Source organism: Triturus cristatus, chromosome 9, assembly GCF_964204655.1.
Source record: "Triturus cristatus chromosome 9, aTriCri1.1, whole genome shotgun sequence".
Taxonomy (NCBI): Eukaryota; Metazoa; Chordata; class Amphibia; order Caudata; family Salamandridae; genus Triturus; species Triturus cristatus.
Window position 1 is genome coordinate 87,035,553 of NC_140592.1, and position 15,994 is coordinate 87,051,546.

At 48.8% G+C, this 15,994-nt stretch overlaps 1 protein-coding gene across 3 annotated transcripts in view; it reads left to right on the forward strand.

The window, feature by feature from the left end:
* Nucleotides 1-15,994, forward strand: part of SRGAP3 (SLIT-ROBO Rho GTPase activating protein 3) — a 444,353-nt gene that overhangs the window by 378,654 nt on the left and 49,705 nt on the right. For all 3 annotated transcript variants that reach the window (XM_085624484.1, XM_085624482.1, XM_085624483.1), the window contains exons 14-16: nucleotides 453-530; nucleotides 1,970-2,104; nucleotides 14,611-14,716. In XM_085624484.1, coding sequence (XP_085480610.1) covers nucleotides 453-530; nucleotides 1,970-2,104; nucleotides 14,611-14,716 — 319 coding nt within the window. The remainder of the gene's footprint in view (nucleotides 1-452; nucleotides 531-1,969; nucleotides 2,105-14,610; nucleotides 14,717-15,994) is intronic.

The following is a 15,994-nucleotide window of genomic DNA, read 5'->3' on the forward strand; positions in this document are numbered from 1 at the left end:
GTCTGGCATTTTTTCAGACATTCTTAGGTGGAAGTTGAATGTCGGGCATGGAAGGCGCTTGAGGATATAGACGGGAACTCAAGTATTATATTTAAAGTTAGATTAAGTTAGTAATGAATGGTGATGTAAATGTATTATATAATAGTAGAAAGATTAAAGACGTAAGATTCCTTAAGATCCTTTATGGAAGCACGCTTGTTGGACAGGAACACTGCACGACATAAGAAATGCTAATAGTTGGTCTTGATTATATAATTGGTCTTGATTAGAGAATGCATGCTAAAGCGCAGTTGTCAAGCAGCTTTCTATCACATGCCCTTGTTCCACCAGTAGTTTCTTTGTGAATTAAAGTGCGTCGTGTGCCATAGTTCCATAGTATTTAAGATGGCTGAAACTAGTGTTACATTGCGTTGCTTTTGGTGGTGACATGTTTCGCATATCTTTTTCCTCAGGTCTTCAGCAGCAGGGGATTTTCAGAGTTCCTGGGTCTCAAGTTGAAGTTAATGACATCAAGAATTCATTTGAAAGAGGTATGTTTTGGGGCACTCCAGCCATGGCACCCAGGCACTCAGCGTGAGCGTATGTGTAAGGCGACCGACGTAAAGGGGGTGTTAATGTTGAATGATGAAATATTTTCTGCATACATTTGTTAGCTAGGTTTGTCTCATACACGGACTGGTATTAAACAAGGCAGGTACACATTCATTATGCAGAGCAGGAGTGTCTAACATTGAATTAAAAAGTCGCATGCAACCCTAATTTCTATTTTAAACAACATGATAGTTTTTGTACTATTAGTTTTGGACTTTGAACCCAAGTCAAACATTTACTTATTTAAAATTGTGGAAATAAAGCCATAAAGCCAAAATTGAATCATTTAATTAAGACATGCGACAAAGACGACAGTAAATGAAATGAAGTTACCAGAAATACAAACACAGAGTATTACAAAAAATTATAAAATAATGGACAGAAGCACAAGCCACTTTAAAATTTTAATATTTACAAGGTAATCAGTTGTTTGCCTGGAGCTGCGTAAGTGTATAGTAAGACCATTTATAAGAGGCTTAGCTATGGAATATTCAAAGCCCGACCCCTTAGATTTCTGTCTCCTGTTGCATTATTCTTTCATAAACACTAGAAGTATGTAGTTCAAGCAAAATAAATTAGCAGAATTGGTGGTGCAGGGGTGACTTTGTAGAGTTAATACAGCCAAGGGCACAATTATGCATGTAGGGCATAGGAATCCAGGGGTGAAGTCCTTTATAGAAGGTGACGTTTCAAAGGTTAAATATATCGAAGAGAGTTTTAGAGGGTTCTATATTATCTGATGGCCTCAACAAAAGACTGGCAATAATAGATGGATGCTGGGGTGCGAATGGAGTGTTGCAACCAGCTGAGAAAGGGAGTATGTGTTACTGATGAATGCGTTTTTGATCCAGCCTCACCTGGAGTATTTTGTTCCGTTCTAGAGACTACATTTTGAGAAGGACAGTGGCAGGTTAGCATGAGTCCAGAGATTGGCCACCAAAATAGTGTTTGGTTCCTGCTAGAATTTGTCCAATCAATTAATGAAATCCATTAAAACATATCTCAATTCATGGCTTCGTTTGTTACTTATTTATTTGGTGTTTTAATGGAAAATTACTTTCTGTTTCATGGTATATGCGTTTGTGATATTTCTCACAGTTCATATTAAATTGTGATTTATTGTGGGGATTGTGATATGGATATATATTTCTCGATGCATTTCAAGTGCATTTGCACCCTTCATCAGTAGAAGCATCCTCTGTAGTTTTGTCCGCTTCTATTGCTCTGTCTTTGGATTGTTTGTATTTACTGTATCTAAACACATTTTCCAGTGTTTATTCATGTGGACGATCAACACCATGAAGCCAAAATGATCCGAGCCATTCTGGTTTTCTTATAAGAGACACTGAATCTGTTGTTCACTGTCTTGTCTTCGCAGGTGAAGATCCACTGGTGGAAGTCCACAATGAACGTGATATTAACTCTGTGGCCGGAGTCTTAAAGCTCTACTTCCGAGGACTGGAAAATCCGATCTTTCCCAAGGAAAGGTTTCAAGATTTGATATCTACTATCAGTGAGTACACGTATGAGGTTGTTCCTGACTCCAAAACACTAGCTTGGATCCATTAACACTCCCTCTTTTCCTTTTTCTAAAGAACAAATCTCTTTGCAAATTGTTTCACTATTTGTCTGCTTAATGTGTGCAACTGAGGGTGTGTCCCACTGATCACTAAATTAAAAAAGGAATACACCGAGCACTGTCCTAATTGTCGTAAGTGTCCCACCTCCTTGTTGCACTACGTAGGTATGTCTTAAAGACTTTCTTCATTCCCCACATTCCCATAAGAAATGACTCCTTTAATGTTTGCTATAAATTAATCTTTTGTTCTTACAACTTATATGAACTATTTGTGTTCCAATAAATTCAAATCTATCTTTTGTGGTTATTCCAAATGAAATCTTTCAATTTAAAATAAGCTGCGTCTGTTCTTCCATCGCTTAATGCATTTGAGGCATGCCGGATGCCCTTCTTCGGGAAGCAAACTCTGTATATCCTATTTGTAGTTTGCTGACAGATTTTAAAATTTTTCTTGATTTCTCTTCTTGTGTGTTAAGTGCATCCACCTACGGATAATTTGACATCCACTCATTCTCCAGCAACAGAATTGTTTTCTATTACATTTTTCCAGAAAATCAAAATCTTGAGTAAGATCAAATCATGTATTCGTTCTTTCCTGCTTCATTCATGGGCATTCCTCCATTGTGCTGCGACATTTAGCAAGAGTATGTGATCTCTTTTGAAGTAACATTTACAGTATTTTTAATTCTGATTAGAATCAATGGGAACAATGCGACCAGCATCATTATCAAAGATTGGTTCAACATTGCAACGCAGCTCGTCTCATGACGTACGGCAAGTCAAGTGTGTCCCTTCAAATCTCCTGCCCCTGAACACAGGGATTCTGAATAGGGTGTACAGTTAGGATTTTCAAAGGTACTGTGTTAACACATCTACTGTACAACACATCATTTATTAAATTGCTCCCTATGTTTCCCGTTACATTGCGCATACAGGCTTTTTAGCATTTGCTTACAAGTGTTTTACTATTTACTATTGAACCCCTGTAACTAAAGAACGAAAGGCAAGTGTTTGCCTTCCCAAAGGCTTTGACATGTACTTTGTTTAAAAAAAGCCCATAATCATGTACAGCCTTCTGGTTGTCTATATGGAAACAAATCACTTCCTAGGTTCAGTGCACCAATTTCAAGGGGATAATTGTATGTGAAAAAAGCCTTATAAATTGAAAAATGGGAAAAAAGTCTGTACAGCTCAGGTACTTTTTAGAAATTTTTTGCTACAGCTCAATAGTCATGGCCAGGTGGGTGACCAGGCATTTTCCAAGGAGCTTCCACGGTGTGGATTGTGGGTTGGCCGCCTAGTGCTGCTGACGGAGCAGATGCGAAAGTAGGTGCTGCTGAGGCTTTTCTGAATACAAGATGAGTGAGACCACAAACTTTGCCTGCTCTTCTCACGGTTCAGGTCCTTAAATATTGAATACCGCAGCAATCCTGGCTTTTCCCTGTGATTTCGCAAAATATAGGATCTAGATGTAAGAGTGGGAGCCAATCCTGTTTTATTCATATTCACATTTTAGAGCAGTACCTTCTGTTCTCTCATTTGATCACCTAATACAGCCCAGACTGCACTGTGCAAAAGGAGGAAGAAAAGGAAAAGTAAGAGAAGGAGTAGAAAGAAAAGTGGAAGGAGAACGAGCAGAAAAACACACCTGGCAATTGAGATTTGCCTTTACACACAGAGGCAATATGTAATTGAACCTGGAGTGGCAATGTGCACTTTACTTATTTCGGGGAAGTTTGGATATTGGCTAGCCCATGCCGCAGTCTCCAGCAGCCATACAGCCAGATGACAAGCACTTGCCAGTCGACTGCAGCTGACCAAGGAAGAAATAATGGCAAAACATCTTAGAAATGGGAAGGCAGCAGGATCTGACAGCATTCCTGCAGAGGCACTGAAGCCAGACTATAAAACATCAGTAGACAAGCTCTACCTTGTGTTTGGAGAGATCTGGGAAAAGGAAAAGGTGCCATCAGACTGGAAGAAGGGATATCTCATCTAGATCCCCAAAAAAGGTGAGCTGAGTAACTGCGTAGACTACAGAGAGGCAACCCTTCTATCGGCCCCAGGCAAAGTGTTCAAAGGAGTCATCTTGAACAGAATGGAGGAACAAGTCAACTTCTGCAAAGATAGATTGTGCACAGACCACATTGCAGCTCTGACCATCATCATTGAGTAGTTCATTGAATGGAGCTGCCCCCTTTCTGTTAACTTCATCAACTATGAGAAGGAATTCGACAGCGTGGACATTGAGACCCTTTGGAAATGCGTCCCCATTACAGTGCGCCAGATAAAATCAAAAGAGTCTTCAGGAGCTCCTACGAGGGAATGACATACAAGATAGTCCATGGAGGACAACTGATTGAAACCTTCCAAGTGAGGACCAGAGTCTGCCAGGGTTGTTTGCTCTCGCCTTTTCTCTTTCTGTTGGCCACAGACTGGATCATGAAGACATCCACAGCAAAGAGAAAAAATTCAAACCAATGGACACCTTGGACGCAGCGATGACCTGGACTTTGCAGACGACCTGGCTCTACTTTCCAATACCCATCTCCAGATGCAGGAGAAGACCGACAACATGGCAGCTACATCAGCACAACCTGGCCCCAACATCCACGGGGGAAAAACTAAGATTTTGAAGGCTAACACAGCCAGCACAACTGCAGTCGCTCTAGCAGGTGATGCACTGAAAGAGGTTCAGGCCTTCACCTACCTAGGCAGTATCATAGACAAGCAGGGCGGTACAAACCCAGACATCAAGGCAAAAATCGGCAAACCAAGGGCTGTCTTCATTCAGCTAAAGAAGATATGCAGCTCCAGAGACCTAACATTGCAAACCAAGATCAGGCTTTTTATCACCAATGTAAATCAGTCCATTTGTTAGGAGTAGAAACTTGGAGGACAACAGTGACCACCACCAACATATGCCAGACCTTCATCAGCACCTGTCTGAGGAAAATCCTCTTAATGCGCTGGCCAATGACCATCAGAAACAATGACCTTTGGCAGCAGGCTTTCCAACTCCCTGCTCATGAAGATATCCTGAAAAGAAACTGGGGCTGGATAGGTCACACCCTCCACAAGCCCACATTAAACACCACCAGACAAACCATCACCTGGAACACTCAAGGGAAAAGGAAAAGAGGAAGGCCAAAAAACACCTCCCATCAAGTCTTCTAGATTGACTGCAAGGAGATGGGTTACACCTGGACACAGATTGAAAGAAAAGCCCAGGACAGAGATGGCTGGAGAGTCCTGGTTGTTGGCCTAACCCACAGGCGTAAGTAAATAAGTACATACTCATGTGGGGCATTATTGATGCAGGTGTGTCAGTGTGTGTGATGTACAGGCATGCATTATGGCAGTATTTCCCCCTGATGGATCATTTTAATGTCCATAGCCTAAGCCTTAAAGGTTACTAACAAGAGGATAATATTTTATCGGCATCTTTGCTAGCACGTTGAGCAACAACTCCGACATCCTCCGCACTGAGCATCCTCCTTTCCTGCGGGCACAACTCTGACATTTGTTAGCAGTCCCCTTGGCAGGTTCATATACTGAGCAACATTTATTATTGTGATAATCAAAAAGAGCTAGCTATACTAGAAAGGCTCATGTAGTGTTTGTCAGAAAAACATATTAGTTTTTATGAAGGCCCTCACCCACCAACCTAGTTGGTGGCATGCTTCATCCTCGGGCCCCACCCAAGGCACTGAGTGTGCCTCGGGTGCGCTGCGACGTCTCCTTACAGCGGAGCGGATAGTGTTGGACATGTGGAGGAGGCACACCTTTGTTTCCTCTCCACCACGGTGTTCATGCCCTAAGACCTCTGACCCTGTTTACCAGGCAGGTCGCTCCCCTCACCACCACGCAGCCCCCTGTGTGACCGCCATCCGCTGCTGCATTGCTTCTGCCTGTATTTGAGTGCCAGTGTCCTCCTTCTCTTCTGTTCCCTTGTGTGAGTGCCTGCATCGCCCCCATTGTACCTGTGCCTTGTTGCTGCCTGGAATTGTTCCTCCTTCTCTTCTGTTCCCACAATTGAGTGCCTGTAATTGCCCCCATTGTACCCGTGTCCTTACTGCCTTGAATTGTTCCCCTCTCCTTTTTTTGCCCAGATTGTGATCCTTTTTTGCCTTCTGTTCCCCTGCGCACCGCGTCTCCCCCTCGCCGCCCGTTTCCCGCCACCGCGTCCCATAGCTCCGCCCCCCTCACACCCCATTGGCCGCCCCGCTCCCACCTCCCAGCTGCTCCTCCCTCCCTCTCCCACTCATATGGAGGCCGCGCAGCGGTAGAGAGAGCGACCTCTGACCCTGTTTACCAGGCAGGTCGGTCCCCTCACCGCCACGCAGCCCCCTGTATGACCGCCATCTGCTGCTGCATTGTTTCTGCCTGCATTTGAGTGCCAGTGTCCTCCTTCTCTTCTGTTCCCTCGTGTGAGTGCCTGCATCGCCCCCATTGTACCTGTGCCTTGTTGCTGCCTGGAATTGTTCCTCCTTCTCTTCTGTTCCCACGAGTCAGTGCCTGTAATTGCCCCCATTGTACCCGTGTCCTTACTGCCTTGAATTGTTCCCCTCTCCTTTTTTTGCCCAGATTGTGATCCTTTTTTGCCTTCTGTTCCCCTGCGCACCGAGTCTCCCCCTCGCTGCCCGTATCCCGCCACCGCGTCCCGTAGCTCTGCCCCCCTCGCACCCCATTGGCCGCCCCGCTCCCACCTCCCAGCTGCTCCTCCCTCCCTCTCCCACTCATATGGAGCCCGCGCAGCGGCCGCGCAGCGGCCGCGCAGCGGCCGCGCGCAGCGGGCAAGCCCGTCCGCGCCTGGCCCGCGCCCAGCGCCAGACCCCCTGGCCCCCGCAGATGCCAGCCCACCCGCAAGTCCTACAACGCCGCCACTCTCATCGCACTCCCCGGCTGCTGCAGAGCCACCCCAAGATGCACCCACGGACCATTCAGCTGCCATTCCTACAAGTTCTCCTGCATCCGGCCCTGTACCGCACCCGCCAAGCCGAGCACCAGCAGCAACCACCTGAAGTGCATCCTGCTCAACACCCGCTCCGTCCACAGACACGCCGTGGAACTCTGGAACCTGCTCGACACCACATCTCCAGACGTCGCCTTCCTCACGGAAACATGGATGAATGCCTCCTCAGCACCCGACATCGCCATCGCCATCCCGGACGGATACAAGATCACCCGGAGGGACCGCCTCAACCACACAGGAGGAGGCCTCGCCATCGTCCACAAGAACACCATCCGCATCACGACCAACTCCGACGACACCCTCACAGCTGCCGAACACCTTCACTTCCAGATACACACCGACCCCAAGACCACACTCAGAGGCACCCTCATCTACAGACCCCCAGGACCCCGCACTCAATTCAGCGAAGACATCGCAGACTTCATCAGCCCACACGCCCTCCCCTCCACTGACTACATCCTCCTAGGGGACCTCAACTTCCACCTGGAGAACAACAACGACAACAACACCACCACCCTGCTGGACAACCTCGCCAACCTCGGACTCAAGCAACTGGTGAACTCCCCCACCCACTACGCCGGACACACGCTTGATCCAGTCCTCTCCTCCAGCAAGTACATCTCCTTCAGCCACGCCACCGGACTCCACTGGACAGACCACAGCTGCGTCCACTTCAGCTTCAGAAGAACCACGACTCACCACCACCCGCAACAGGCTCCCCGCAGGAACTGGAACAAGATCACCACCGACCAGCTCACCACATCACTGAGCCAGAACCCTCCCGCCAGCTCAACGGACCCCAACCAAGCAGCCAACAACCTCACACAGTGGATCACCTAGGAATGTGATGGCTACAACCTAGCCTAAATTGCCATTTATTCTGAGGGTATTTTTACTCTGCAGTCGGTCTATTCTGCCCAAAAGTTCTCATTCATTTGTATCTCGTTAGCTTCTTTGGAAAAACAGTGCTCCTGGATACTGCGGCAGACTCAGAAGTGAAGCACTGAAAAATGTCTGTGGTCTGCTTCCAAAATATGTCTAAATCGTGATTCTTTTTCAGCATTTTCTTTTGCGGAAGCACCTCTCTCGCTCAGTGTATTGTGGGGCTGTTATTCATTATATTCCCAGGTCTGCTCTTCAGCTACAAGTCCGGCCATGTGCACGATAAGCTGTGTGGGGAACTCAACAATCTGCCCAGGCCTTGTTCAGTTAATTGACGTATGATGCTGGTTCTGTGAAGCATTATAAAGATTACAGCTGATGACTCTGTTGGAAATGCCAGCTCTCTCCAATTATACTGCTTGGAAGAGGTCTTAGCATTTGATGGCGGCTTATGCTGAGTCTTAATTGACTTTTGGAACAGTAGCATTAAAAATCTCTGCGGAAGACACTGAGATATGTACATGATTAGATTTGATGTACTCTTTCGCTCGCATACACTTCCTGCACTTGACCCATCATTAAGGAGAGCTCACTTCCATCTCTACAGAAGAGTTGTTGTGCTTCTTGGATGGCTCTTATGGCTAATTATACCCATAGTTTTTCTTCCATCCTGTGAATCCCTCTTCAAGTACAACCAATATCTGTAAGTGCTCTGCGTCCTCATAAGAGCTATTTGCTGTACTATCTGTAAGCATGCCGCGTCCTAGATGCAGATTGGAAATATGGTGTTTGGTGCTTACTAGAATGACCTTAACGGGGGTCAATGATGTGCACTTGTGAGTCGACTGCTGGAAAGATAGCGCTGTCAAGTCCAACCATGAGCCTCTGCTCTGATTTTATAATAATATCTGTAGTTTTTCTCAATAAGAAATGTGACCAATTCCCTAGTGAGTGGTCTCCGAGTGTCATCTTGTACCATTTAAGTGTAAAGGAACCTTTGAGGACTACATTTCTACTAAAAGTATGTCATGGGCAGATCTTTAGTCCTATCTTCTTACCACAGTAATGCTAATATTATTTCAAGAACTTTAGCTCTAGGGCTCTCATTCTGGTCTACAAAGATGCACTGATCATGTTGATCAGAATGATAGCCATGCCTTTCGTAGTCTTGCAGCATGGATTTACGTTCTACTGCCCAGTACGAGATTCTCAGCCCAGGTCTGTTTGTTTAGCGGTAGAGGGTCCTAGATGGAACTTCTTACCCAATGTCTGTAGTTAACGACTACAGCTATCTGAAGAGTCTATATAGTTAGGTATTTTTGTAGAGATTGCATTATTCTATGCAAAGCTCTCCTTTCTGTCCTGTCAAGATGTGGTTTCCCCTGTATTTCATTGAGAAAACTTGCCCCAGGTTTGTTAGTGAGTGCTCCGGTGTTCCATTGTTACAGCTCTCTCCTTTGGATCTTCCGAGTGCAAAATATTCCAGAGCTTAAATCCATTTATTAGCACAATCTCAGTTGCACCATTAGAGCACTTCAGTGTATCCGATACAGAAGGTTTGACCTGGTGGCCTGACAAGATCACAGATGTTTCCTGTGGATCCCTCTTTGTACTTGTCTAAAAGTATAGTTTTCAGAGCTCTCCTCTTGATTTTCAGAAAGTGCTCACATTAAGGGCCTGCTTCCAACTTTGGCAGCGTGGTGCCAGGTCCGTCCTGCCGCCGTGCCGCCAAAGCCGCGGTTAGATCAACCACCAGATTATGAGTGTAACTTGTATCTGGCGGGCTTTTGTTTTGACGTTCCCACGGTGGTGCCCTGAAAATGGACACCGCAATTGGAATGACAGAAACGGTTCATGCACGACATGCACTGAAAAGTCCATGCCGTGCAGGAACTGGTATGCATGCACAAAGGGAGGTACATGCTGTGCCCTCCTGTGTGCATCCACATGTGGAGGAGGCACACCTTTGTTTCCTCTCCACCACGGTGTTCATGCCCTAAGACCTCTGACCCTGTTTACCAGGCAGGTCGCTCCCCTCACCACCACGCAGCCCCCTGTGTGACCGCCATCCGCTGCTGCATTGCTTCTGCCTGCATTTGAGTGCCAGTGTCCTCCTTCTCTTCTGTTCCCTTGTGTGAGTGCCTGCATCGCCCCCATTGTACCTGTGCCTTGTTGCTGCCTGGAATTGTTCCTCCTTCTCTTCTGTTCCCACAATTGAGTGCCTGTAATTGCCCCCATTGTACCCGTGTCCTTACTGCCTTGAATTGTTCCCCTCTCCTTTTTTTGCCCAGATTGTGATCCTTTTTTGCCTTCTGTTCCCCTGCGCACCGCGTCTCCCCCTCGCCGCCCGTTTCCCGCCACCGCGTCCCATAGCTCCGCCCCCCTCACACCCCATTGGCCGCCCCGCTCCCACCTCCCAGCTGCTCCTCCCTCCCTCTCCCACTCATATGGAGGCCGCGCAGCGGTAGAGAGAGCGACCTCTGACCCTGTTTACCAGGCAGGTCGGTCCCCTCACCGCCACGCAGCCCCCTGTATGACCGCCATCTGCTGCTGCATTGTTTCTGCCTGCATTTGAGTGCCAGTGTCCTCCTTCTCTTCTGTTCCCTCGTGTGAGTGCCTGCATCGCCCCCATTGTACCTGTGCCTTGTTGCTGCCTGGAATTGTTCCTCCTTCTCTTCTGTTCCCACGAGTCAGTGCCTGTAATTGCCCCCATTGTACCCGTGTCCTTACTGCCTTGAATTGTTCCCCTCTCCTTTTTTTGCCCAGATTGTGATCCTTTTTTGCCTTCTGTTCCCCTGCGCACCGAGTCTCCCCCTCGCTGCCCGTATCCCGCCACCGCGTCCCGTAGCTCTGCCCCCCTCGCACCCCATTGGCCGCCCCGCTCCCACCTCCCAGCTGCTCCTCCCTCCCTCTCCCACTCATATGGAGCCCGCGCAGCGGCCGCGCAGCGGCCGCGCAGCGGCCGCGCGCAGCGGGCAAGCCCGTCCGCGCCTGGCCCGCGCCCAGCGCCAGACCCCCTGGCCCCCGCAGATGCCAGCCCACCCGCAAGTCCTACAACGCCGCCACTCTCATCGCACTCCCCGGCTGCTGCAGAGCCACCCCAAGATGCACCCACGGACCATTCAGCTGCCATTCCTACAAGTTCTCCTGCATCCGGCCCTGTACCGCACCCGCCAAGCCGAGCACCAGCAGCAACCACCTGAAGTGCATCCTGCTCAACACCCGCTCCGTCCACAGACACGCCGTGGAACTCTGGAACCTGCTCGACACCACATCTCCAGACGTCGCCTTCCTCACGGAAACATGGATGAATGCCTCCTCAGCACCCGACATCGCCATCGCCATCCCGGACGGATACAAGATCACCCGGAGGGACCGCCTCAACCACACAGGAGGAGGCCTCGCCATCGTCCACAAGAACACCATCCGCATCACGACCAACTCCGACGACACCCTCACAGCTGCCGAACACCTTCACTTCCAGATACACACCGACCCCAAGACCACACTCAGAGGCACCCTCATCTACAGACCCCCAGGACCCCGCACTCAATTCAGCGAAGACATCGCAGACTTCATCAGCCCACACGCCCTCCCCTCCACTGACTACATCCTCCTAGGGGACCTCAACTTCCACCTGGAGAACAACAACGACAACAACACCACCACCCTGCTGGACAACCTCGCCAACCTCGGACTCAAGCAACTGGTGAACTCCCCCACCCACTACGCCGGACACACGCTTGATCCAGTCCTCTCCTCCAGCAAGTACATCTCCTTCAGCCACGCCACCGGACTCCACTGGACAGACCACAGCTGCGTCCACTTCAGCTTCAGAAGAACCACGACTCACCACCACCCGCAACAGGCTCCCCGCAGGAACTGGAACAAGATCACCACCGACCAGCTCACCACATCACTGAGCCAGAACCCTCCCGCCAGCTCAACGGACCCCAACCAAGCAGCCAACAACCTCACACAGTGGATCACCAACTGCGCTGATGACCTCGCACCTCTGAAAAACCACCCCAGCAGGCCCGGCAGCAAGAAAGCCTCCTGGTTCAACGACGACCTCAAAAACTCCAAAATGAACTGCCGTACCCTCGAGAAAGCCTGGCGAAAAAACCCGACTACAGACAACATGACCGCCCTCAAGCACGCCTCCCACAAACACCACCAGCTGATCCACACCACCAAGAGGACAGCATTCAAGGAACGATTAGACAACAACGCACACAACAGCAAGGAACTCTTCAGCATCGTCAAAGAGCTCTCCAACCCCAGCGCCGGAAACAACGACATCACTCCCTCACAAGACCTCTGCGACTCCCTCGCCTCGTTCTTTCACCGCAAGATCGCCGATATACACAACAGCTTCGGTGCACAGACCACGCACCCAACCACCGAACCGACGACCCCCACCACCACCCTCCGCACCTGGACCCCGGTCAGCACCGAAGACACCATCCACACGATGAACACCATCCACTCCGGATCACCAATCGACCCATGCCCCCACCAAGTCTTCAACAAGGCCGACTCCGTCATCGCACCCCAACTCCGGGACATCATCAACTGCTCCTTCAACACCGCCACCTTCCCGGAGAGCTGGAAGCACGCCGAACTCAGCGCCCTCCTGAAGAAGCCATCAGCAGACCCCTCTGATCTCAAGAACTACCGCCCCATCTCGCTCCTGCCTTTTCCTGCCAAAGTCATCGAGAAGACCGTCAACAGACAGCTTGCCGCCTTCCTCGAGACAAACGGATCCCTCGACCACTCGCAGTCCGGCTTCCGAGCCAACCACAGCACCGAGACCGCCCTCATTGCAGCCACTGACGACATCCGAGCCCTGCTCGACAACGGGGAAACAGCGGCCCTCATCCTCCTGGACCTCTCCGCAGCGTTCGACACTGTCTGCCACCGCACCCTAGTACAGCGCCTCAGCAACATCGGAATCCAAGAGAGGGCTCTAGATTGGATCATCTCAGTCCTCGCCGGAAGAACCCAGAGAGTCCGGCTCCCCCCGTTCAGATCTGAGGCCACCGAAGTCATCTGCGGCGTCCCGCAAGGATCATCACTCAGCCCCACCCTCTTCAACGTCTACATGAGCCCCCTCGCAGCCATCGCACGCCAACACAACCTCAACATCATCTCCTACGCTGACGACACTCAGCTGATCCTCTCCCTCACCAACGACCCAGCCACCGCCAGAACCAACCTACACGAAGGGATGAAAGACGTAGCCGAGTGGATGATGAACAGCCGCCTGAAACTGAACTCAGACAAGACGGAAGTCCTCATCCTGGGATCATCGCCCTCCCCCTGGGACGACTCCTGGTGGTCCCCCGCCCTGGGCAGCGCACCCAAACCTACGGACCACGCACGCAACCTGGGCTTCATCCTGGACTCCTCCCTCTCGATGACCAGACAAGTCAACGCCGTCTCATCATCATGTTTCAACATCCTACACATGCTCCGAAAGATCTTCCGATGGATCCCCACCGAAACCAGAAAGACGGTCACCCAGGCTCTCGTCACCAGCCGACTGGACTACGGAAACACCCTCTACACCGGAACCACAGCCAAACTACAGAAAAGACTCCAACGCATCCAGAACGCCTCCGCACGACTCATCCTTGACATCCCCCGACACAGCCACATCTCCGGTCACCTGAGAGACCTGCACTGGCTCCCCGTCAGCAAGAGAATCACGTTCTGACTCCTCACCCACGCACACAAGGCCCTCCACGACCTGGGCCCCAGATACCTCAACAACCGCCTGACCTTCTACACTCCCACACGCCAACTACGATCGACCAGCCACGCCCTCGCCACTGTTCCACGCATCCGAAGAGCCACCATGGGAGGAAGATCCTTCTCCTACCTGGCAGCCAAGACTTGGAACTCCCTCCCCATCCACCTCCGCCTGACCCAAGACCACCTCTCCTTCAGGAAGCAACTCAAGACCTGGCTGTTCGAGCAGTAGCGGACCCCCCTCCCCCTAGCGCCTTGAGACCCTCCGAGTGAGTAGCGTGCTTTACAAATGTCTTGATTGATTGATTGATTGATTGATTGATTGATTGATTAAGAACCTCCATGACACCACTGGTGGAAAGGAAACTCGTAATATGCTAGGCGGGACGGCAGCTGTCCTGCCAAGCATATTGCAGCCTCCTCACCGCCGTCGTTCCCTGGCAGCTGCGGCGGGGTTGTAGCGGTCCAACCACCCAAATCATAATCGGACAGTCAGGAGACCGCCGCGCCCCCACTAGTCTGGCGGTCATGGGTTCCAGACTCGTAATTGGGCCCTTAGGGTCTACAGCAGGCCATGATTCTAGCTGTCTACAACTCGATCAAGAAGATCTCCAGGATCCATTTGAGATTTCTCAGCTAATGCTGCAGCTCTTGCCAAGAGGCATTGCTTTTTGAGAACTGTGGTATCACCCAGGCCAGGGAGGTTCCCAGTGCCTCAGGTATCTTAGGGTAAATGTCTTGAAGGATGTTCAACCCAGTGTATGTCAATCAGTGTGGTCTTCTATGGATAAATGTCCACTAATGGATGTTTTGCATTTTTGTGTTCTAGAAATTGAGAGCCCTGCAGAGCGTGTGCACCAGATCCAGCAGATCCTCATTACCCTTCCTCGAGCTGTCATCATCGTCATGCGGTACCTTTTTGCCTTCCTCAATCAGTAAGTTTTCACATGGGGTTGTTTGTTTTCTAAGGTTACATCACTTCACTTTAAGTATCATCAACATCCGTCCACATCTCAAAGCAAAACTGCAAAGTGGTACAAAACGGAGTGCGGGGGAGTTTTTGAGAAGGGGTGATACGGTTCGTTTTGTTAAAGCTATGTCTGATTAATATTCTTTTCCTGCATACTGTAGGAACACACCATGATGCCAATGGGGAGCATATTGTGTCTGACCTGAACAAAGTATAAACCATCGGTACACTGTACCTGTTGTGCATGGGAAATAGGATGATTGCTGTACGTTTCTCTTTCCCTCTTCTGTTTTCCTTTTCTTGTTACTGTTTTATTCCAAATGCATCAATAAATATAACGATAAAAAAAGTATAAACCATCTGGAACATAGGTCCCTATGGGGAATGTATTCCCTCTGACCAAAGCAGATCAGCCCCAACTCCACTTCTTGTTGGCAAAACCGATCGGATGGCAACCCTGCACAGTTGATATCATCTGTACTAAGTCTGGTTTCTGAACTTAAAACAATCTTTCAGATGTTTTCTAATTTTAAGTAAATACTCTTCTGGTATTTTAACCATCCTTGTAAATAAAAGCTGTCCTCTTATTGAATTATATATATATTAGCAATGTGAGACTCTTGGTTTGAAAATATTAATTCCCGGAAGCAAGAATAGAGATGTATTATTTATTATTTCAAATGTTTATTAATGTGTTTTGTATGATGAATGTTTTCATCTATTTGTGAAAGTTTTGGGACCATTTCTGTTGTTTCAGACAAATAGGGTACATTTATTGTTTCCAGCTAAATGTGATGCAAATATATCAGTTTAGGGTCATAAGCTACTTTGTGAAAATTGTTAACCAGTCAGGAAGACTCCCTCACATACAGTATGACCATATATATATGTGTGTGTGTGTGTTAAATATATTCTTTCCTGGGAACTACCATTGTGTTCAAACCTTTGTTTCTCTTGCCTTCTCTTTTTGGTTGTTCCTCTCTCTGTAGGCCTTGTGAAAGGCCAGTTTATAAATTTAAACTTTCCACTCATCAGGAACTTGGAATTTCTTCTGAGGGATTGGTTCCATCATAGCTTTAGTTTAAACTTAGCCATAATTCACAGGAAACTTTTCTCCCAGCGAGTTAAAGATACTTGCATTCATAGTGAATTGTTCACTCCTTATAGACTTCCAAAATTCTTTCTTTTGGCTGTTCGAATAGATAATTACTATAGATTTATTGCATGATTCTCATCTCACATG